Source organism: Gastrolobium bilobum, unplaced genomic scaffold, assembly GCF_033153095.1.
Source record: "Gastrolobium bilobum isolate Gb01-03AN ecotype WA unplaced genomic scaffold, APGP_CSIRO_Gbil_v1 utg2195, whole genome shotgun sequence".
In the NCBI taxonomy this organism is placed as follows: domain Eukaryota; kingdom Viridiplantae; phylum Streptophyta; class Magnoliopsida; order Fabales; family Fabaceae; genus Gastrolobium; species Gastrolobium bilobum.
Genome location: NW_026895782.1, coordinates 1,469,183 through 1,493,478, shown reverse-complemented (window position 1 = coordinate 1,493,478; position 24,296 = coordinate 1,469,183). Strand labels below are relative to the sequence as shown.

Genomic DNA, 24,296 nt, shown 5'->3' with positions numbered 1-24,296 from the left:
AGGGAATACTCGCCGCGATGACTTGAAGGAGCAAAAACAAGTTTAAGCAGCCACTTTTACTTATCGATGGGTAATTGGGTACAACTGCTCGCCTGACAGGCTTGGCCTGAGTAATATAAAAATGACAAAACCAATAAATGCAACATGTTTTCCTGCATTCTTCCCCTGCATCTCTCCCGTGGATTGTCGTTTAAGTTGTTTTTTTTTAAGTTAAAATTGACAACGACCCCTCATCACCGGATTAAGTGCATATTTGGGAGATTTTTTTTTTTTTTTTTTAAATTTCTCTTCACCTTATAAATATAGAAGTTAGGCCAAATAGATTTTATGCCAAATAGAAGTTAGGAAAGTTTATTTTTATTTTGAGTTTTTAAGTAATTTCTAAGCTAAAAATTTTATACAATTATCTAATAATTTTTAATTTTTTCTTTTAACTTTAACTTTAACTTAAAAGTAACTTTTAAGTTAAAAAAAAAATGTCAAACAAACTTTAAATACGCTGAGTAATTGAGTATGTAAAGTGTCATGAGCTATTAGATTCCGGGTTTTTTTTGTAGTGGCCATTATTAAACTGGACGTTGGGACTCTCTCTAAAGTCAAAAGAAATTCAAGAATACATTAACGCAGGCTTTTGTTTGTTTTGGCCATGCACTACACACTCTAACCTATCGTCTATTTATTCATCACACAAGAAACTTCGTGTCTTTTCCATTTCAACTCTGTCAGTGCCTGGGAATCGGATTCCTTTATATTGTCATTTATTGGGACCCCTGAACACATTCATTTTTCGTGCCAATATATAATTGCTACACAAAATTAGTGGGGGTTGGGGGTCCGCGTTCTGCTCAATACTTACCCCCCTGTCAAAATCGGACGTCCTTATTCTATTCTTCGCCAAAGATATCAATGATGTGGACGTTTAAAATAGACTCCATTTTTTGAGGTAAAGTGAACCCCATTTCTCAGCTAAAACTGGCTTTAAGGTGCAGCCCGTAAAGAAGGGTGGTCTTTAAAAGTATATCAGCTGTATAATAATTTATCAAATGGTGCATTACTTAATTTATACTTCAGGCCTATTACTATTACTATTATTATTGAGTTTTTCAGTTAAGTCGTTAATTAAACCCTTTGCTATTCTTCAGCCAACTCCTTGCCGAAGTTTTTGACACCCTACCATTCTTCTTCACCCTCTGTTGGCAACCAACCTTAACCATTCTTCTTCTGCGCCAGCTACTATCGACGTCACTCTCTACCCATATTAATTTTCAATGCCTTTGATTGTTTAATGTTCTGAGAGATCGAGGGATAGAGTTGCTAACTCCACTTCTCACTAAGATGTTAAAATCATAATGCATTTTGCTCAAAAATTCAAAAAACTGAGAACCCCATGAGGAAAAAACAGATCATTTGGCAAAATACTATAACACGAAACAACTTTTTTTGTGGACCATTTTGCAACACCCAACTTGAACAATTTACTTGCGGAATATGTGGCACGCCAAAAACAAACTTATAGATAAGTGATTGTTGTACTGGTTACCACAAGAATTCACGATTAATATTATTCCAAGTGGAAATCTGCTGTTCTAAGTTCTAACCCTAACTAATTTCAATAGAAATAAATTACAAAACATTCAAAACCCACAAATAAAATCTTTGCATATATTTTTACCAAAAATAAAATAAAATCTTTGCATATATGTTGATGTCTTATTTACGGAATCTTCTCATCCATCAACACCTTTTCATTCTATATTCAAATTAATCTATTAGCAATCAGGTTGTGGCTATTTTTTTTTTTTCTAAAAAACAAAAGACATAGAAAAACAATAACTTTTCGATAAGTGCTACGTTTTCTTTTCTTTTTTTTCAAATTCCTGAGTAAGTTAAACACAGAAAAACATCTGAAATCGACAAATTCAGATGACCCATTCCTCCTTTTTCGATGTCTTTGTCTCTTCCATTCCAAGCTCCATGTCATATCAACGGTTACTTTCAAAAACGTTCCTAACTCGACACGTGGCAACATCGCTTTCTGCGACGATGGAGCTCCTCTCCTTTAATTATAGCAAAATTAACTTCGGAGTTACCTCGCACAAGGAATTTCGGAAGTGCAATTTGACCATTAGAAAACGGCACCGTTGGGTCAAAGCCGTACGAGTCTTGTTTTGACGCAGAAACATAGGACATTAGGACCAATAAAATAAAGAAGTCCATCATGGACCCCCCAGAAAATGATATTTTGATTTAATTCGGTAGAAATTACAAAACAAATTTTTGATAAATTACGAGTTAACAATCAACACGAAAAGATTAGATCATATTTTCTTGAATATTTTCTTTTCAAAAAAATTAAATAAAAATAAATAAATAAAAATCAAGCAGGGGAAGGTAGTGTTGTGGGATCAGCTGAGGATGGGATCTCCGGTCCGACCCGGCAACCTTGTAGCATGAAAACAACATCAGTCATAGATGGTCGATCAAGAGGATCAGGTGCTGTGCATAAAAGACCTACTTTGATACCTAACAAAAACTCTTCCCATTCTGATGACTCTGGATCAAGCTCAAGCAAACCAGGCTCTAACAGCTCTGAAATTTGACCCTTTTGTAATTGCCTCTTCACCCACTTCACTATGTCTTCATCTTCCGTGAACATCACTGGTTTCCTCCCTGTTAGTATCTCCAACAATACAATCCCAAAGCTGTATACATCAGCTTCCTTTGTGGCTTGCCCAGTTAATGCAGCTTCTGGTGATACATAGCCTAAGGAACCAACTGGGGTGGATGATGAGGATGCTTCTGTTTGGGTTGCTGCTATTGTTAACCGTTCCAACCCAAATTCTGACAAATGGGCTTCAAAATCTGCATCAAAGAGAACATTCTGAGGCTTCACGTCACCGTGAACTATTGGCACTGAGTGCAAGAATTCTAGACCTCGAGCAATGCCTAGTGCAATGAGATGACGCATTGGCCAATTCAATACATGGCCATCTTGCTGAGATGCCTCTTGAAGAAGTGTCCCTAAGTTCCCATTGGGCATGTAGTCATAAACAAGAAGCCTTACATCAGGTGGTCCTGCATAATAACCACGCAAAACTGTTAAATTACGATGCTTCACTTTGCCAAGTGATTCCGCTTCTTTACGGAAGGTACCCTCATTCATGAATCCCGCAAAAAGGCGACGAATTGAGAGAACCATCCCATCATTGAAGGAGGCTTTGAACACAAGGCCATATCTTCCCCTACTCAACACATTTTCTTCATCAAAGTTTCTGGTTGCTTCTAATGTCTCAGCATAAGTGATCTTGTTGTTGAACATTACTAGTTTTGGGCCCCCATTTTCCCCACTCCCTCTGCTTGCACCACTTGTAGCAGGGCTACGTTTCTTCTCACCCGTTACCCCTTCTCGAAGCTTATTGCGCCACCTGAAGAGGCTGTAAACATAGCCACAACAACACAATGCCAAAAGACAGAGTCCAACCACAGCCACCCCTATGAAGATTATTAGCCTTCTCCTCTTTCGCCTTCTTACATTTGCACATTCTCTATGCAAAGGTTTTCCGCATAGCCTCTGGTTCTTTCCAAACACAGAAGGGTCATTGAATCGAGAACCAAGCATTTCTGGAATCTCACCCTCGAGATTATTACTGGAGAGATTTAAATGCTTCAAACCAGGAATGCGTGAAAGGTTAACTGGAATTTCCCCGGTCAATAGATTTGAAGATAGACTCAACACTGTCAACTTTGATAATTTAGACAAGGATTCTGGTATATGACCCGTCAATTGATTACCATCCAACTCGATTGAAGTCAAAGCGGAACATTGTGATATTTCATCTGGGATATCACCCTTCAAACGATTTGACTGCAGCTGGAGCACTTCTAGTTGAGAACAACCACCAATCTCTCGCGGTATTGTTCCAGAGATGCTATTGTGAGACAAAGAGAGAACAATTAAGGAACTAAGAAATCCATAGGTTGGTGGAATGTGGCCAACAAAGGCATTGGAAGTGAGATTAAGATACAGTAGACTAACTATGCTGCTGAAGCCCTCAGGAAGAGCACCACTCAAATTGTTTTCCTCAAGTGCCACAACTTGCAGGCTTGGTAATCCAAAAAGCTGAATAGGCAATTCGCCCGAAAGGTTTTGCTTGCTCAAATCCAACACTGTTAGTTTCATCAAATTGCCCAGAGTATCAGGAATCCTTCCTGAAAACCCACAGTGACTCAAATTAAGAACCTGCAAAGCTGTCAAGTTCCCAATGTTAGATGAAACTTGGCCCGAAAATCTGTTGTTGCTGAGATTCAAAGCACTCACGTTGCCTAATTGCATGATCTCAAGGGGCACATTCCCTGTTAATTTATTGTTGCTTAAATTCAGAGTCTCCAGGGAAGAAAGTGTTCCATAGCTCGTTGGTATTGAACCAGTAAAAAGGTTACCACCAAGAGATAACTCCTTTAGGTTCCTCAGTTGCCCGAGAAACGAAGGAATAGGACCAGATAACCGGTTACCCTGAAGATCAAGAACCCACAACAACCTGCAATTCACAATGCTACTGGGGACCACACCGGATAATGAATTATTTGCCACTCTCAGTTCTTCTAACCTCACAAGATTCCCAATATCAACAGGAAGAATACCTGAAAATGAGTTTCCCGAAAGATCAAGAGCCCTTAACGACGTCGCATTGGTCAACCAAGACGGAAACGGAGCGTGAGTAATGTGATTCTCCTTAAGGTCCAAAAACTCCAAAATGCTAACGCAGTTCCCACTTTGCGGCTTGGAAATGCCCGTGAGCTTATTAAAGCCAAGCTGAACGATTCTCAGAGACCAAGTGTTGTTGTTGTTAGTCGAATGTACATTGCAAAACAAGGACGTGGGGACCGAACCAGAAAGTTGATTCAGCGACAGTGACAGCACTTGAAGCTTTGGCATCATCCCCATGGTGGAAGGTATCAACCCACTGATTGCATTACCCTCTGCGCTCACATGCACCAATGAGGAACAGTTAGCAATTGCAGAAGGCAAGGTCCCTTGTATTTTGTTGAAGTCTACCCAAAGATACTCCAGATTTTGCAATGCTCCTATTGTCACCGGTATTCCGCCGGTGAAGCCATTGTAGGACAAGTTGATGAGCTGAAGCTGAGATTTCGAAGTGAAATTCCCCGGAATGTCACCGGAGAATGCATTCGACGATAAATCGAGGAACCGGAGGGAGTTTGAGAGGTGACCGGGGACGGTGCCGGAGAGAAGGTTGTGAGCGACGTTGAGAATCTGAAGGTTGGTGAGGTTGAGAATCGCCGGCGGAAGGTTGCCGGAGAGTTTGTTGTTGTGAAGGTAAAGGGCGCGGAGGAAGGAGCAATGTGAGAGAGAGTGAGGGAGAGAGGAATTGAAGTTGTTGGAGTGAAGACTTAGCTTGCGAAGTTGTTGAAGGTCGGAGAGTGAAGGAGCGAGTCGACCACTGAGTTGAAGACGAGGCAAGCGAAGTTGGCGAACTCGGTTGTTGAAACAGAGAATGCCGCGCCAATCACAGGGAGCGAATGGCGTGGATGGATCCCAGCCGTCCAAGGAACCAAGAGGGTCTTCAAGGTTGATCTTGAAGGCTATTAAGGCTTCGATCTCCGATTGAGTCGCGTTGTTCTGGGCACACGTTAAGGTTAAGCACGTCACTGCCATGAAGCTCAGAAATATAGCCGTTGTTGCCATTTGGGTTTGGAGAAGGAAGAAGGAAGAAGGAAGAAGAAGAAGAAGATAAACTGTGGTTGGTGGGTTACTGTTGGAACTGTCAAATAATGTATGAGTGAGTGAGTGGGAGCTTAATGTGGGTTCGGGTTCTGGCTTCTGGGATTGGCGTTTCTTTGTACAGTGAGGAGCGTTTGATGTTGCCTACTGCAAACGTTGTTCCCACACCACGACCACAATAGTGTGTTTTATGTTACCATATTACTGTTTGGTGCCTGTTTTCTGTGCTCATTGGTCGTGTCGTTTGACCGATAATTGAGGTCACCAATATTTGTATTATAATCAAAATTATATAGATCTGAGATTTTAATTTCTAGTTTTTTTTTTTTAATGATAATAATAATAATAATAATTAATACACATACTTATGACGCGATGGTTTCACGAATTCTTGAGCTAAGCATTCAAAGTGTAGCAGTATTTATGAATAAATGGGGAATGCATTATTTTTCACATGAATCGTGCGAAAGTTATGCGATAAATTTATCCTGTGAATGCAAATTTAGGATCAACTATAATATGAGATCAAGTGTTTTCAGGCGAAAATTATCTTCTGATTTATGTGAGGCTGGCTCCTTACAATTTCAATTCCCACGTGTTGCTAACTTAAGGGGTTTGTCCTGGTTAATAAGTTACAACTTTTTACTATTTTTTCCAACTCTTGTTGCTTTGAATTGAAGACATGCCCATGCCCGAATGAAGAAAGAATCGGGGTTAAAAAGGGAGTACAACCGCGATGATTTCAGGGGGCAAAAACAAGTTTAAGCAGCCACTCGTACCTACCGGTGGATAATTGTGTATTAAACTTATGCTCACAGAGTCACAGTATACAGGCTTGGACTGAGTTCTATAAAAATGTCAACAACAATGACAGCAACATGCTTTCGTGCATCTTTCCCGTGTGACTGTCATTAAGATAAAATTGACAACGACCCATCATTACTGGACTAAATACGCTGCGTGACTGGGCCTGCAAAAGTGTCATGAGCTATTAAATTCCGGGTTTTTTTTAATGGTGTAGGCCATTATTAAATTCTACATTGGGACTCTCTCACAACTCAAAAGAAATTCAAGAATATATTAATGCAGGCTTAAAGGCTTTTGTTTGTTTTAGTCATGCACTGCACCCTATCCCATCACATGTTTAATTTATCACACAAACAACTTAGGTCTTTTCCAATTCAACTCTCTCACAATTCAATTCAATTCAATTCTCTAAAAAGATACGATATGATTATATAGACAATTATAATTATATAAATATAAATTAATGGTGATAAAAAATATTAAAATAGATAATTATTAAATCATAACAATTAATTTATTTTTATATGATTATAATTATCTCACATAATCATATCATTTTATTTTTAGAAAATATGAGAGAATTTATTTCAACGAATTAAATTCCTTTATATTGTAATATATTCATGTCCATGAGCATACATTCATTTTTCCTGCCAATATATAACTGTTTCACAAAATTAATAGGAGTGCGACGACGATGGGGACATTTAAAATAGACTTTATTTTACGGGGTTAAGTGGAGTGGCTCGCAACCTGTCCTAAATGAGTCGGGTTGGGATGGCCTAAATGAGCTGTCAACCCGATACAACCCGATCCGATACAACCCTAACCCAAACGAGCCAGCCCTCGGGTTAAACCGGACAGCTCGCGGGTTGGGTATTTTTTTTTAAATTAAAAAAAATAAAACGTTTGGTTTGAGCGTTTTAACGCTGAAGACCATAATCCTTTTCCAGCATCAGGACGCTAAAACGTTTGAGCTTTAACGTTTTAACGCTAAAGACCTGCGTATTTCTGGCTTTGACGTGCAGCAGCGCGCTAAAACGTTCTGGATGGACGTTTTAGCGCTCCAGACCAACATCTTTTTACTTCTTTCTGTAGCAGGGCGTGTTCTGGATGAACGTTTTAGCGCTCAACACTTAGAATTTTTTCTCTTCTTCAGAATCTTCTTCCTTCTCCTAGAGCCAACCCGTGAGCTTTTTTCCGAGCCAACCCGCGAGCTGATTATCGAGCCAACCCGCGAGCCAACCCTAACCCGGCTCGGGTTGGGCTGGGTTGGGTTTTCTGGCTCGTTTATTTTTTCGAGCCAACCCTAACTCGACCTGATTTTTACGGGTTGAATGCGGGTTGGGCCGGGTCGAGCCGGGTTGGCCCGTTTTGCCAACCCTAAGTGGACCCCTTTTCTCGGCTAAATGGGTTTAAGGTGCAGCCTATAAATAAAGAAGGGCTGCCTTTAAAATATATCTGCTACATAATAATTTATGAAATGATGAATTAGTTAACTAATGAGATTTTTTTAAAGCGCTCTAGGTCTATCATTTTATTGGGTGGTCTTTTATGCAAAATAAAAAAATTAATTTTATTTAAATCTCTTTTTTATAAAAATAATTCTCTCCAAATTCTTTCCTTTTTTTACTTTTTGGCCGGGACTATAATTAGGGGTGTAAATGGGCTGGGCTGGGCTTTGGCCTTTTGGCTCAAGCCTACGTCAAAAAAAATTCAGCCTATCTGGCCTACTGGCCTATTAAAGGCTTTATTTGTAGGCCAAGTCCGGCTCATTTTTAAAAATAAGAAAGTCTGACATGGCCCACGGCAGGGGCCTTGTAGGCCTCCCACTGTAGATACTAAGCAAAAAAATAATTGTATAGAGCAAAGAAAGTTTCATTCATGCATGCACTAGTACTTCTGATAAGAAAAAAATGACAAACAAGAAAGAGTCAACATAATACCCCAGCTCTAGAATGTATATCATAGAGGAATAGAGTCAAAGAAATGGAGGAAATAAGAAAAATACAATTACCAGATGTTAAAATAAAGTTTACAAGAGAATGTTATTTATCTAAAAATCTTTAAACCACCATCAAGACAAGGGAAATAAGAGTATTATTAAAAGATCTTCATCAGTGACATCATAATCCAGCAAGGTACCCATTACTCCATTATATTAAGCTACAACAGCATGTAAAATTTGGAGACATTAGACAAGTAAGAGATATTAGTATTTGGTACTTTACGTCTTTGCCACATAAAATAATATTATTTTATTTTAATAAATTAAATAGGCTAGTTTATAAGGCTGTAGGCCAGGCTTGACAAAATTGGCATATGGCCTATTTGTTAAAAAAACTTTTTTATAAGCCTAAGCCTACTCTACTTTTTTGAAAGGCCGGACTTTTGCTGGGCTCAATGTAGGCCGGGCTGGGCCAGCCTGACCCATTTACACCACTAACTATAATACATCGGTAGCATTAAAAATATGCTTTTAACTAATGAGTTATTGGTTAAGTTTAATTAAATTTATATAAAAATATGTAATAAATATATTAAGTTAATGGATCATTTTCCTTTCGTTAGATGTTAAGTTTGAATCCGAGAATTATAATTATGGTCATAAAATAAGTACCGCCGGGTGGGTTACATGAGGAAAATATTATGGATCCCAAGCGTAGCATGTAATAATATAAACAATCACTTCAATCTAAAATTTTAAAGTTTTGAGTTAGGGCATTTTCAATGATTTATATTATTTTCTAAGATATTCCCTCACGCAAGAGTTATTTGGGCTAGAAGTGTGGATATTGTACATGTCTGATTTTTGGTTTACCTTTTGTGTTTTTTATTTTAATTCCACTTTAAAGTGAAGGGCGGTGAGGATCGAACTTGTGACCTTATAGTCACTCAAGTTCTAATATCATGTAAAGAATCACTTCAATCCAAAACCTTAAGGTTTTAAGTGAAGACATTTTTAATGATTTATATTATTCTCTAACAAATAACATTTTTTTGGGACAATTTTGAAAAACTCAACTTGAACAATTTACTGATTGAGTAAGTAGCATGCCAGAAACAAACTTATGTATAAGTGTTCTTGGTACTGCCCAGCACAAGAATTCACAGAAAAAAAAAATAGTATTCCAATGATAATCTGCTGTGTTTTAAGTTCTAACCTTTACTCATTTCAATAGTAATAAATTACAAAACATTTAAAAGCCATAAGTAAAATCGTTGCATATATGCATGTTGTTGCCTTATTTATAAAATCTTTTCATCCATCAACACTTTTTCACTCTCTAGCCAAATCAATTTATTAGTAATCTGATTGTGGATATTATTTTCTTTAAAAAATGAGAGAAAAAAAACAAATCTTTCTAGAGAAACAAGAACTTTTCATTAAGTGCTGCATTTTTTTTTTTAATTCTTTAATAAATTAATCAAAGAAAAAAAAAACTGAAATCGAAAGACGTCCCATTTCTCCTTTTTCGATGTGTTTGTTTGTTCCATTCCAAGCTCCTTGTCATATTAACGGTTACTTTCGAAACGCTCCTAACTCGACACGTGGACACAACACTTTCTGCGACGATGGAGCTCCTCCTTATAACGAGAATGGCTTTGGCGTTATGTCGTGCAAGCAGAAGTGCAATTTGACCATTTGAGACCCGCAAGGAATAAGTATTTATAATTAAATATTTGAATTCTTGATGGACTAATTAATAATATAAATTACAAAAAAATATTGAAAAATGATAACAATAAATTACAATCCAGAGGTGTAAATGGGCTAAGCGGCCTACCGTCTAACTTATATTAGGTCAGACTTGGTCTGTTATGAATAATAAAATAGAATAGGCATATGCTTTTAAAAAAATCTATTTAAAATACAAGGCATAGACTTTTTTGTACATATCGGGCCTATAAATCTACAGATCAGCCTATATCATATTATTTATTTTAAATAAAATAAGTAAATTATTATTTTAATAATTTTGAATAATAAAATAATATTATTTTAGTTTTTCTTTTAATTGTTGAATGTTTAATAGGATTAAACAGGCTAACAGGCCAATGTCAAAGCTTTTATTTTTTAAATATAAATCAGACCAGACTTGTAATTTGGGCCTACACAGGCTAACAAGTCAGGTCAGACTCTGTTTTTTACATGTACTTAACCTATTTAAACCAAAACGTAACCTAAGTTAGCGTATTTACATCAACATATTGAAGTATTCTTTATCCAGACGCCTTCATCAAATATTTTATCTGATTGGCCTTAGAGAATCATGTTCAGGTCAATCTTCGAGTCTTATGCCCCTTCAAAAGGGAAGATCTATTAAAGTATTTAGGACACGACATGTCCATGATGCACCCGTTGGACTCTGCTATTATTATGCAGGGTGTGGTATATATATATATATATATATATATATATATATATATATATGGGCAGATCCTTTGACACCGGTGTCAGATTTGAAGTTTGACACCTCATCTGAAAGCCGTTAGATCAAAAAAGATCAACGACTCTGATTTGTAAGCATGTAGCACCATTGATCTTTTTTGATCTAACGGCTCTCAGATGAGGTGTCAAACTTTAGATTTGACACTGGTGTTAAAGGATCTTATCTCATATATATATATATATATAATATAATAAGATATTATGTTTATATATTTTTATGTCTACTTTACCTACTCGTCTCTAATATTATTGGATCAGAATTAAAAAAAAAAAAAAATTAAAATTCCCATCTAATGTATTGAAAAAAAAAATAAAAAAAAATATTCTATTTCAATATATATTATAATGCTCTTGTTCGGGGCAGTGTACTGACAACAGGAGAAACCGAGAGAGAAAAGGGTTCCTTTATCGAGAAAATTAAGGAAAGAAATTAAAAAGAATGCATACATTATATTATTCATTAGGATTGATTTCGAGTTGAAATGATCAACTTCACTTTTATAATAAATTAAATTCACCCTAATCAAGTGTATCAATCCATAAAGAGTACGGGAAAATTATAAAAGTATATAACAAGGCAACTTATTCTTCTGGTAATCTTTAAATCTTTATAAATTTTTAATTAAAAAACAATAAATTTATTTCACAAGCTTGCTATGTGTTTTTTTTTTTTGGAATTAACTTAACTTTAATTATTTCTTTAAGGTGAGTTGAATTTTTTTGATATTCTCATAAGTTTCGATTTTTTGAATCAACTGAGACTAATTCAGAGTGCGGGACGAGTCAATAAAAAGATATTTAAACACCTCTCAAACATGACACGTGAAAATTGAACTGAATATCTCCCTGACTACCAATTATAACAGCATGTTACGACGTGGCTTTTTTTACATTGGACTAATCCGATTCACATGGAATTTTAAGTGTTAATAACCTCTCCTAAAAAAAAATAAAAAAAATGTACAGAAATTGACGCGGACGAATCAAATAGCATTCATAGCACAGTCATTTTATTTCCACGCGGACAATGTATTTTTGCATTTGGGAGTTTAAAGTTTAAACCAATGGCCGTTCACCCACCCAAGATAAGTTTTTAGTTCCATCATAAATGGGTAGGCAGGTTAGCCAGAATTGTTAATATATACTCAATTCATGGATCAATCCATTTAAATAGTTAAAAAAAGTAAATAGAGTTGTCATATGGGGACCTAGGTGTAAATGGATTAGATATTAAGTTGTTGATAAATTTTCCAATTGTATTTTTCAATTTTATTGATTTTAATATTTTTTTTTTGTGAATTGTGAATAATTTTTAATTTTTTTACAGTTTTTTAATAAACTGACCCTTATTTTGTGCGTGAATGAGTTGGTTAATATATTAATAACGGCGTATATTTTTCTCATATTACGTGATAACATATCTTTTTTATTCATACATAAAAAGTTATGTTAATATTTATTTATTTATTTTAAAAGAGTGAAATCCATATAGTCTATGTCTATAATAGGAAATGACAAGTCTTCTATGACATGTGACTCGTATTCGCCATTAGTAATTAATTGTCACTCGATTTGATTTTTTCAAAACAATAATAATTGATTAAAAACCTCAAACAATATGGACTAATAACTTGCAAATTCCCTTATAAAAAATGAATAAATTGATATATGACGTTGAAAATTAGTAAAGAACTAATTTAATTCAAAATTTAAATTGTTGAGTTTTATATATTATTCTCTAATATATCCGCTCATGTAAGAGTTTTTTGGATTTGAAGTTGCATATGCTTAATTTTTTATTTATCTTGTGCTTTATTTAATTTCACTAGAAAGTGGAGGTGATGAGGATTAAACTCGTGACTTCGTGATCATTGAAGTTCTAATACTATGTAAAGAATCAATTCAGTCCAAAACATTGAACTGCTAGTTAAGAATCTTTTTAATATTTTATATTATTATTTAACAATATGCACTAATATAGGTTTAAATACAATCTAGAAAAATAATATAAGAAAGAAATAAAATGTTTAATGGTTCACTGTCCAAGTGTATGCTTCAAAAAGAGAAAAAAAAGATATAAATAAGGAAATTTTAAATAATCGACTATGGGTGCTGACTGCTGAAGCCAGTGAGCCTTGTATTAATGCAACAACACATGTCCGTGGTGGGACAAATTTGTACGGGCATTCTGATGCAGTCGAATAAGATATCCCATTAACAGCAATATTGAAATAACACCCCAATGTTACAAAATGTTCTTTCCGTGAGCTGTTTCTGAGTCAGTTTCGTTGTGTAACATTGCTGTTAATGAAATTGAACCATAAGAAATTATGAAGATTAAATTTATATATTAGTGCAAGTGTCATTACTCATGAGAGAAACTTAGGCCATTTGACAATATGGGGCGTGTATTTTATACGCTTAGAATGCTTTCAAAAAGCTATTTTTCGGTGGAAGATATTTATCGCTAACTGGCATTGCAAAATTGTTTTTATATATTTTTTTAATTTTCTTAATGAGTTCTGCACGGTGAAAAAAATTAATTAATTACAATTTAAATAAAAAATTATGAATTTATTGTTATTTTAAAATTATTTACGCGTTTGTCATGCTTGGATTATGCGTTATCAGTCATACCTAAATTAAGCGTCACTCATGCATAAATAGTTTCAAAGCATAAATTAAATTAATTAAATTTTTTGTCGTTCCACGGGGAACTTTTTTATTTTTTATTTCCTGCTTTTAAGTTTAGTGGGATTCTTTGGGGAAACTCACGGATCGTGTCACTTAACGCGATTTCAATCATTCAAAGCAATTAGCTTTATAATATCCACACACAAAAAAAGCAATTAGCTTTAAAATAATATTAATGAGTTTTCCTAGAGGAGTTCATGAAACTTATTAAAAAAATATGAAAGTAATTCTGCAGGTCTATTCGCGGAACTAAACACCTCTCACCCCGAAAATAACTTTGAAAATATATCAATTGGGTAAAAATATAATTGAGGAACCTGAATGGTCAAACAGCCGAGAAACTTAATCTTCCAATAATTATCAAAGTTGTGAGAAAGAATGGACCATACCCACAGTGAACAGAAAGCGTTCAATGGATGCCTTGACTTGACTCGTGAAGTCGTGATGGATTGTTCTTTGCAACTCGCACCGGGTACAAATCCTTCTGGCTATTTTTAAATGTACCTCAAAATTTACAAATTGTTTATTTTTGAACTCAGTAATTTTTCTGAGAGAGAGAGAGAGAGAGAGGAGGGAGTTATACTAATTAAATACAAGAGTATGTATATATATTTAATCTTTTGTCCACGTTTATTTTCTTTTTTAAATTCTTCAACACATAATATGAGATCATGAACAATTTAATCCTCGGCCCAAAAAAAGGGGAAAAAATTATTATGTGAAATCTAATTGCTAGTTAATTTATCTGAGCGAAGTATGATAAATCTGAATATACATAAATAAAAATATTATTTTTCCCTCATTGATTATGCATCCTTGAAATATCAAAAATTGACAAAAAAAATTAAAAAATATGAATTTTTGTAATGAATGTAATGATGTAATAAACAAATAAGATGTGTTACATCACTTTAAAAACAGAAACTAGTAGTGTAGTATCTAAGAATCCATCAAAGCCCATTTATTTATGTCAAATCCTGTTATTCCCAACGCATCCTGGAAATCGTAGGTTAATTGGTGCAGCAAATATTTTAAATGGGGAACGAGATATCATTTCCAGATTTCCCCGCACAAAATCTTTCTTTCTTTCTTTTGTTTTCCTTTTCTTTTTATACTATAATCTTGGGTGGAGTCTCAAGTCTCAACCGTGATATGCAACAAAAGGTTTTTCTCAGATGTCACTGCAATTGGCAAAAATAAGCCTGCACCAAAAACTATTAGGCTGTTAAAAAGGAAAGAAGGAAAGAATTACGTTAGAACAAATAATCATGCAATCTTATTCACGAACAAAAGATGAAGATGAATTGAGGTAAGAAGCATTTAATTTTAATTAATCGCTATCATCTTACATTTCTTTTCACTGTACAACCAGAACCTAGAAGTCGAAAGTGGAAGAAGACTGCAAAGCTAATTGAACCGACTTGAATTTCACGTCGGTGTAACTGCGTAAATGTCATTTTCTCAAGCTCGGCTCAAAGGGTAGACACTGTGTCGTTCCAATTATGGGATTTCCTGCTCTTACGTCCGGCTAAGAAGCCAAGTCCAAAAATCTTCTTTGGGGCCTCACCCGAGTTTATAAGACCAACCAGCTTCGCAACAAGTGCTGCACTTTCCCTTACGTGGTTCAAGTCTCTTGTATTCGACCATAGGAGCCATGCTAATTGTATGCTTCTGTGCTTACTTTTCAAATCAATACGCCACTTCAGGTAAAGTTCCTCTCTTTCCTTCCTCCAAAACTTCTTATGCACTTGCTTACTTAGCATTTTCCTCTCACGATCCAGAGACAACAGGCTGTCCATTAAAATGGGGGGGGGGGGGGGGGGGGGGGGGGGGGGGGGGGGGGGGCGGAAAGTGTAAAAATACTGGACATGACATAAAAATAGAGAGATTGTGTCTGGATATTCCTATTTATGTGCCTTTATCTATGTGTTCGATATAGAATAAGTTTCGTAAGTGAGACACCAGTCACTATTTCTCATGAGATGATCTCGTGCTTCATATTTTCAGGATGTTGAAAGGCCAAATTTAGCATTACGCTTGGATGTGGCTAGAAAGTATCTTTTTACTCTTGCACTTCATGACCATGAGCATATCAATATGGAGTTTTATATCAGTCTGCAAGAAATTTCTACTAAACATACTTTTCAAACAATGTGGTCTATTTTCTTGGTTTTTTATTTCTCAACATAACCTTCCAGTCAAAAAGAAATATTTAAACAATTATAATGTGAGTTCAAAATGCATAAACGACAGAGCACAAATGTCTTATATGAGATATAACAAAAATATTACCCATGCAGAGTGGACGAATCTGTCACTGAGAATCAATCAATATGATTGGTCATGTTTGCAAATGCAAATTTGAATCGCTTGTCGAAAATCTACTTATGAAACAAAAAGATTTTACCTCGAATTAGGTGTGACATCCAGACCATCTTCTCCTGTAATGTAAGTTCCCCTAGAAAAAGTATCCTTAAGAAAGGACAAACGTCTGAGCTCTACATCCAAGAACACGGAATCCGAAAGTTCACCTTTGATGAGAAGGAAAAAATAGGATCTATGTACCAGTGGTACATTACATGCATCCCAAAGTTCGATTATATCTCTCTGCTGCATCTCAAATTTTGAAGGCATCATAGCTCCCGGAACTCCATGGAAACTGACACCTTTTACTCTGTTCATACGTTTATTGATTCCAGGTGTCCTTGCACATACCTATCACGCATATAAAAAACACAGAGACACATGGGCAAAGGCTTCATGAAGGAACTCTGAGATGATCATGTGACATTTAATTAAGTTATAAGGCTAACCATGCACGAAAGATCCGAGGTTGAGAAAGAGAATTAGATAAGACATCCTATTTTCTGTATGAAGATAGCTATATATATAAAAACAGAACTAGTTCGTGGTAGCAAAATTACATTTTATAAATATTTTTTAGTACAGAATTGAATTCATAGATAATATTTGGTGCTCAAGTATGCGTAAATGCCAATTGCTTTAGTTATTCTGACTGATAAAAAGCCAAGTCTGCTGCTCACCTCTTGTTAAACGGCATGAAGGATTTTAAAGCAAATGGGATAATTTTATATATGCTAATCAATTGGATCTCAAAACCTACAATTTCCACACACTATTCATATCATGTTTAAGAATTAGGATAAGTTTCATGTTCTAATATCCCAGGATCATCTTTCCACCAATAATATATATATATATATATATATATATATATATATATATAGAGAGAGAGGGATAGATCCTTTGACACGAGTGTCAAATTTAAAATTTGACACCTCTTCTGAGAGCCATTAGATCAACAAAGATCAACGATTCTGATTTGTATGCATGTGACACCATTGATCTTTTTTTATCTAACAGCTCTCAGATAAGATATCAAACTTTAAATTTGACACTGATGTGAAAGGATCCTAGGATCCTTTGACACCAATGTAAAATTTAAAATTTGACACCTCATCTGAGAGCCATTAGATCAACAAAGATCGACTCTGATTTGTAAGCATGTGACACCATTGATCTTTTTTGATCTAACAGCTCTCAGATAAGATATCAAACTTTAAATTTCACACTGATGTTAAAGATCCTACCTTATATATATATATATATATATATATCATGACATCATCAGAATATGTGTTAGTATGTGCATTTGTGCTTACCATGTGATCATCAAAGTCCTTGTTCAATGGCTTTGACTTAGCCCTTTCATTCATTCTTACCACAAAATTGAGGACGCTGGCAGTATCCTCCGTATCAGAATCCATAACAGATTCTACGTCTTCAACTGGAGCATCCATCTCGTGAATTACAGAATATTTTCTGGACGACCTTCTCTTTTTAGCATTTAACTTCGATTCAGATAGCTTGTCAAGAAAGCACGACAAACCACTACGATATTCCTTCTCGACCCCAGCTGGTAATGTGCTCGATACCTGTTCCAGCTCATCAAGTTGAGGAGGCAACGTAGTTTTAAGCTCTTGCCCACTGGATTCCTTTGAGTGGTCAACAAAAAGGTCGTTGGTCCTTTGAAGGTCCCGAGTTTTTTGCTGCACAGCATCTTGACTATTATCTAAGGTAACATGACTCAACTCACTATGCCCATTCCCTGAGGATGATTTAGCATCTTCATTCACGACTTGTATCATGGGTGTATTTCCTCCACTTTCTTCAAAAACAGGAATCGAAGTATTAACATCTGCTTTGTGGTCTGTTTCCACTTCTTTTATTTCAATGCATGGAAGTTCCATGCAGTTATCTTCAGATTCAGCTCTGCTAGCTATCTCCTCCCAACCTTCACATGGATCAGGCCCAACAAACATGGGAGGACTGCCATCCAAGAGAAAGCTGTCTTCAGAATTCTCAGGTTGCTGTAAAAAGTGCTCATTCGAAATAGACACACTGGATGTTGTTCCGTTAAGATTCTCAGATCTTTTGTCCGTCCCGGGACGAGGATTATTAGCAACACCTGACGATTCTGAGGCCACATCTTTATCTACTCTTAAAAGCCGATCTTTCCCAACTGACTGGAGCAGATTTTCAACATGAGATTGAAAGAGATCACGTTGCCGAGTCAATTCTTTGATCTCTTTATCCATCTGCTTATTTCCAAATTACGGGGGAAAAAAGAACAAACTGAATAAAAATTATCAAAATAAAATGGTCTGCCAAATTTGTCTCTTCTCTATATTTTCTTAATGTAATTATGCTATCCTTGACTGTTAATTGTCTCTTGGCAACAGATTGAAGAAACGATTGATTGTTGACATATGTGCTATGTACATCTGATTATAGGTCCAAGTCAAAGACTGGGGGGAAGTATGGAGCTGACGATTAATAGGAGTTCTAATCTACAGTCCTCCTAAGGGTCCTTATTACGTTGATCTCAAATTCGAAGTCTTCGAAGTAACGATAGCTTTGGACAATTATAATTACGTAGCATTATTTAAGAAACTAGGATATAATAATTCACAAGCAATGGGAATATTTTACGAAAAGGTAAAGGATTTTTGCTCATAAGCACAATGGGTTCTATTGAGGAAATCATAAAAAAAGAAATGAAAGACATACTATGCAAAGGGTTGTACTATATTCAGCAGCAAACTCAACCTTACTAGGAGATGAAACTATCCTCGCAGTTCATCTCTGATGTGAATGAAAATTGTGTATCATGGTGCAATCAGTCTGATTCTTTTTTTCATTCAAAGCAAAGCTAGTGAATAAATTTAACCTAGTTCAGCAATGCATAATTTTTTTGAAGTGAACCATAAATGTAAATATTGTTCAACGTCATATTATAACAGTCGATAAAAAAAAAACCCATCTTATTGAATCCGCCCTCACCTGTTCAATCCGAAGTTCTCTCTCCTTAAGTAAGGTGGTATTTGGGCCGAAGCTCCTCAACTCATTCTCCATTCTAGCCAATTCGTTTTGCAGTTTCTTTACCAACACCTTGTCTGACATCACTAAATTGACCTGAGCATTAGTAGTCACCTGTTTTGCGCAGCCAGCAAAAAATAGAGTATTTTTTGACTGCTCAACCTGGCTGCGTGCAGGACTAATGGTACAAATGATGGCTGTTCTGGCATTGCCTCCTAAAGAGTTATGCAGAATGCGAGTAAGCTTAGAGTCTCTGTAAGGTATGTGTCCATTTCTTTCCTTGCTGCGTTCAATAATTGTGATATAGAATTTAGACAATTTATGTAATTAATAGTAACATGGTGTGGAGATGAAAAAGGAAGGAATTATAAAATAAGAGAACTTTCAATGATGATAACGTGGTGCAGGGGGATGCACTCAACATTTGAGAAGTCAAAGATGAATCTAAACTTGTTTATCATAAGAGGAGCTGATGGTAGGGGGAGATTTATCATTACATGGGCTGAGCTACAGACGTCTATTATAAGTGGGTTTAGATATTACATTTTAGGGTTTTATTAGTGTTATGTTACATGATTTAAGTGTTGTTTCCAACACACACACAAAAATGGAGAGAGAAAGTGGAATGATGAAAGAGAAAGAAAAAAATATGGACCCCACCTCTTTAATATGTGTGTAGGAAAGTGATGTTATATCATGTTACATGATAAACATAAAACCCTACATTTTAATTCAAAATCTTAAAGTATAGGATCAATTGGTCTTTCCACTTATATGATCTCACTTAACACATTTCTAACCAATATAAAATTTCACTATTTGCACTTCGATTCTGTTGAGAAATATAGTTCCACATTGGTTGTATGGGCAACTAATGTGAGGTTTATAAGGCCTTGGGCACTCCCACCCTTTGAGCTAGCTTTTGGGGTGGTGACCTCAAGGTTCTTAACATAGTATCAGAACGTTTGAAATCTCACCGCCTCCCACTTTCTTTATGGTGGAATTTCCACATGTAGGTGGACTTGTATGTTGTCCACCCTTAAAGCCCAGTGGGTTCTCGTGTGAGGGGGCGTGTTGAGATATATAGTCCAACATTGATTGTATGTGCAACTAATGTGGAGTTTATAAGATCTTGGGCACTCCCACCCTTTGAGCTAGCTTTTGGGTGGTGACCTCAAGGTTCTTAACATAGTATCAGAGTGTTCGATATCTCACGGCCTCCCACTTTTTTTGTAGTGGAATTTCCACATGTAGGTGGACTTATATGTTGTCCACCCTTCAAGTGAGACTATATTTCTCAACAGATTCTAATCTCCAACAAAACAAAGAATTAAAGATGAAGCTGCAGGAAAAATAATTAGCAAAGTGAAAATGAACGCTCCACAAATAAGAGAAAATTTCATAAAATGCATGGACATACTTGCTCCAAGGCCAAATTGAGTCTCGTTTCTCTAGGCCAATCACTCAAAATGCGGATTAGCATAGATAATCCATAGCTTAAATTCACCAAAAATATCTATCTAAAATTTGTAGTTCCAATTTCTTATATTTATAGAAATTTAAATAGGAATTGCATAACTACTAAACAAACTGCGAATCAGGATCTTCAAATGTAGCATTAGTGTCACCCAAACATTGCTGACCGATTATGAATTTCGAGTGTGTTCATGGAACGTGTTGCGTCGGGTTTAATGAACCCAATATTGTGGTCGGGGCCTATTTTGCTGACGTGGCCCCAGTTCACTATGTCCCAGCTAACGATCGGAATTGAACTGGGTTAACCTCTGATATTTTAACAAAATATATAAATTTAGATATTATACATACTTTAAGTCATAAAATTTTGAAGGTAGCAAATTAAAACTAAAGAATGTTTTAAAATGTATGTTATGAAACAAATTATGTCAATATAAATATGGGGAAATGATTCGTATTTTTAAAGGATATAATTTATGTGTTTTTAACATTTTTTTTTTTTGAAAAATATTCCAATCGGTTCATTGCTTCGCAATTGATTCGATTCGGGGTGAGCCTAGAATTAAGGCTTTAAACTTCTCCCAAAAGTGGAGGGGTTTAAAGTCTTAATCCTGAACCTGTCCCGAATCGGATTAGTTGATAAACAATGAGCCGATTAGAATATTTCTATAAAAAAAAGTCGTATAACTTTTTTTTCTCTCTTCAGACACTGTTTGCTGACGTGAAAAATGAAAAAAGTATAACTTTAATATTATAACTATGTATAACTCTTAATACATAGTTATAAATTATTAAAAAGATATAAGTTACATCTTTTAAAAAGACAAAATTTTAACTCTATATATTTAAGGAAAATCAATTCTCAATGAGACAGGAAAAATTGTACTCTTCTGCTATAGACTTATTAAAGTTTGTGTTGAGTTTATTTTTATTTTTTAAATTTCTGAAGTGGTGGTTCTGTTTGGAGAAATAATATTTTCTCCAATAATAGGAGAAAAACAACACCCATGTATTTATCACTTTCTATCAAAATAATTATATTTTAGAAATATTTATGTTAGTCAGCACAACCGAGTGTGTCCGAACATAACCCAAAATTCATCGGGGTCTAATATATAGAACCGAACACATCCAAATTAGCTGAAGCGGGTCCGGCCGTCTTGAACAGCCTAGTGAATTTAATATAAAGATTCCTACCTCAGAAATTGCAACAATAATGTATGTATTGGGACTGAGTGAGTGCTTGAGATTTCAATCTTCTCCTTGTCGAAAATTTATGTATGTTCACTTGTTCAGTGTTTGCTACAGAAGAAACTTCATGAGTTATAATATCCAATTCCTCGCTAAGAAACATCGATGCTTCACAAGTAAGGTAACATAACATCGAGTAATTCTGGCTCTTCAGATTTACTGATCTACCAAAACTATTACGCGCCCACCCACAAGCAGAACATTTAATCAACAGTTTCAATTAATTATATCAACATTCAGCTATTGCAGGACGCGCAAACATGAAAAGAATAAGAAGCAACTGGATGCAAAAAAAATTAATCTTTAGAAAGTAGGAGGAAAGTCTACCTTAGTTTCCGAATTACAGATCCAAGGGTCAGTAAACTGCGATTTATGTGGCTACCTTCTCTCAATCTTGCGCCTGCTGATAATGCTTGAGAAGCACGCTCACTTCCTGCTAGATCAACAAAATTCTGTACAAAGAAACTAACTCTTGTTCATTTCATCCACGAAACAATTATATATATAGATATATAAATAGGATAAAAAGGGGTGAAGATCATACCACACTGGCGACCAGAGTACCAGATCTTGCAGTGCCTACATAATCACTAGGATTGCTTTCAACTGTCTGCAGGAACTCATCAATTTGGGAAAATTTAGGAAAAAGGTAAGAAATTTTTATCTCCGTTACTAACTAATTTAGTGATAAAGTGGATACCAATCGAAGAATTTGATGAGATCTGGAGCTATATTCATTCATGGCTGTCTCTTCCGTTGTCCTTTCAGCTGCAAGATATACGCAGATATGGCTTGAAATAGAGCACCGGAAAGCATCAAAAGCAGTAATAAGTGTAAAACTAATTAGACCCCAATACCTGCACATGTGAGAAGGAGTTGCTGCAACTGTCTCCTCTCTGTCAAAGTCTCCTCTGTAAGTTTCTCCACAACTGTCCCTTTCTGTTTGAGGTGCATAGATTCTCAACCATTCAGCCAGAAACTGTTAAACATAACAGGAAAAAAAATGCTACTAAATTTACCTCTGGATCATCTAGGAGTCTTAATGAGGTAGCATTTGCATTGAGAAGGTCTCTGACAACTTCATTATAGATCTCCATTGCAGAGAATTTAACAACAAATTCTCTTTCTTTATGCTGTGACACAAAACAAATGTCATCCTACGGCAACAATCAAAGAACATTATTGTAAAACAACCAATTTAACCCAAGAGCGTAAGGTGTAGTGGGTGAAGCTACATTAATGATTTTTATATTTCTCTACCATGTCGGGGGTCACATGAGAACTCATTGGATTTGAAGAGCAGATGATGTATCAGACTCGGCCTAACTGAGCTTTGAAACTCCACAATATTAATTATTTATTAGTAGAATGGGAGTGGAGATCGAACTTATGACCACTTGTTGACTAAAGCTTTGATCATGTAGAGTAACTAATTCACCCAAAAGTTTAAATGGTTGAGTAATTTTTATATTTCTATGACAATTATCTTTTTCATTGCAAGATGAAACCAGGATTTAAATTGTTTTATACCTTCTGTATGTAGTCGTATATATCCCTTATTGCATATTCAGTAATTCCAGTCATGGTGTATGTCTTTCCACTGCTTGTTTGCCCGTACGCGAAAATGCTAGCTGAGATTATGTTTAATCAATGAGAAACAAAACACAACAATAGATGTAATCAGGAACTATAAAACAAGAAACAAGAAGATTACTCACAGTTGATACCACGAACTACAGAAAGGGCAACTTCCTTAATTCCTTGCTCATACACCTGCTCCGTGGACGACCTTTCCTCAAATACCCTGTCTGTTTCCAATAAACCAGTCAATAAAGTAGGAATTAGGATTCAAACGAGAAAAGCTTGAAAAACGGTCTGAATAATATTCACGGGTTCAAAAGTGTCATAAAAATACAACGATCATATTAAAGAGAAAAGAAATAACCCTCGTGATAGCATATTTCTTACCAAATGTGTAGGTTTCCATTGACAATGATCGCTGTTCTCCAAGACCGCTATTCTTGAATCTGATGGTGTTGCCAGAAATGCACTCCCAGTCCGATACATCGTTCCTTGTTATTTCTCTCTCGTTCAAAGGCCTTACTCTGATCGATACAAAAATTCTCTCTTCCTCAACATTTAACAGAGCCGTGTTTCCCTGCTTCTCTCTCCCTCCCCCCACGGATCCTGTATCTCTCATCTTCATGAACTGTTAGAACAACAACACGATCCTCAATATATTGGCATTACTTACACATTCGCAACTGCTGCAACAACAACCTGATCCCTTTCGTTTCTTCAAGCTCTCGTTTTCTGCTACATTACTCATGTTTCATCCGCAAGTTCTCTCGAATCAACATAGAACGCAAAAATCAACGACTCAACCGCTAACGATTAAATATCTACGAAGTATCAATACAGGACCGGGACACGAAGATATTCATTTTCGTGCGTAAATTTAAAAATAATGAG

At 35.7% G+C, this 24,296-nt stretch overlaps 2 protein-coding genes across 2 annotated transcripts; both read right to left on the bottom strand.

Moving 5' to 3' along the window:
• Positions 1-2,377: 2,377 nt before the first annotated feature.
• LOC133295834 (probable LRR receptor-like serine/threonine-protein kinase At4g36180) lies at positions 2,378-5,707 on the bottom strand. The gene has a single exon (XM_061494694.1). It carries the CDS (start codon positions 5,705-5,707, stop codon positions 2,378-2,380), a length of 3,330 nt encoding a protein of 1,109 aa, XP_061350678.1.
• Positions 5,708-15,169: 9,462 nt separating this feature from the next.
• Positions 15,170-23,925, bottom strand: LOC133295851 (kinesin-like protein KIN-7F). The gene is made up of 12 exons (XM_061494713.1): positions 23,793-23,925; positions 23,543-23,632; positions 23,355-23,455; positions 22,844-22,957; positions 22,682-22,763; positions 22,525-22,592; positions 22,369-22,434; positions 22,152-22,276; positions 19,062-19,380; positions 17,381-18,316; positions 16,105-16,412; positions 15,170-15,488 (listed from the first exon to the last, which is right to left on the bottom strand). The coding sequence occupies exons 1-12, from the start codon at positions 23,809-23,811 to the stop codon at positions 15,170-15,172; spliced, it is 2,547 nt and encodes an 848-aa protein (XP_061350697.1). The 5' UTR covers positions 23,812-23,925.
• Positions 23,926-24,296: the final 371 nt, after the last annotated feature.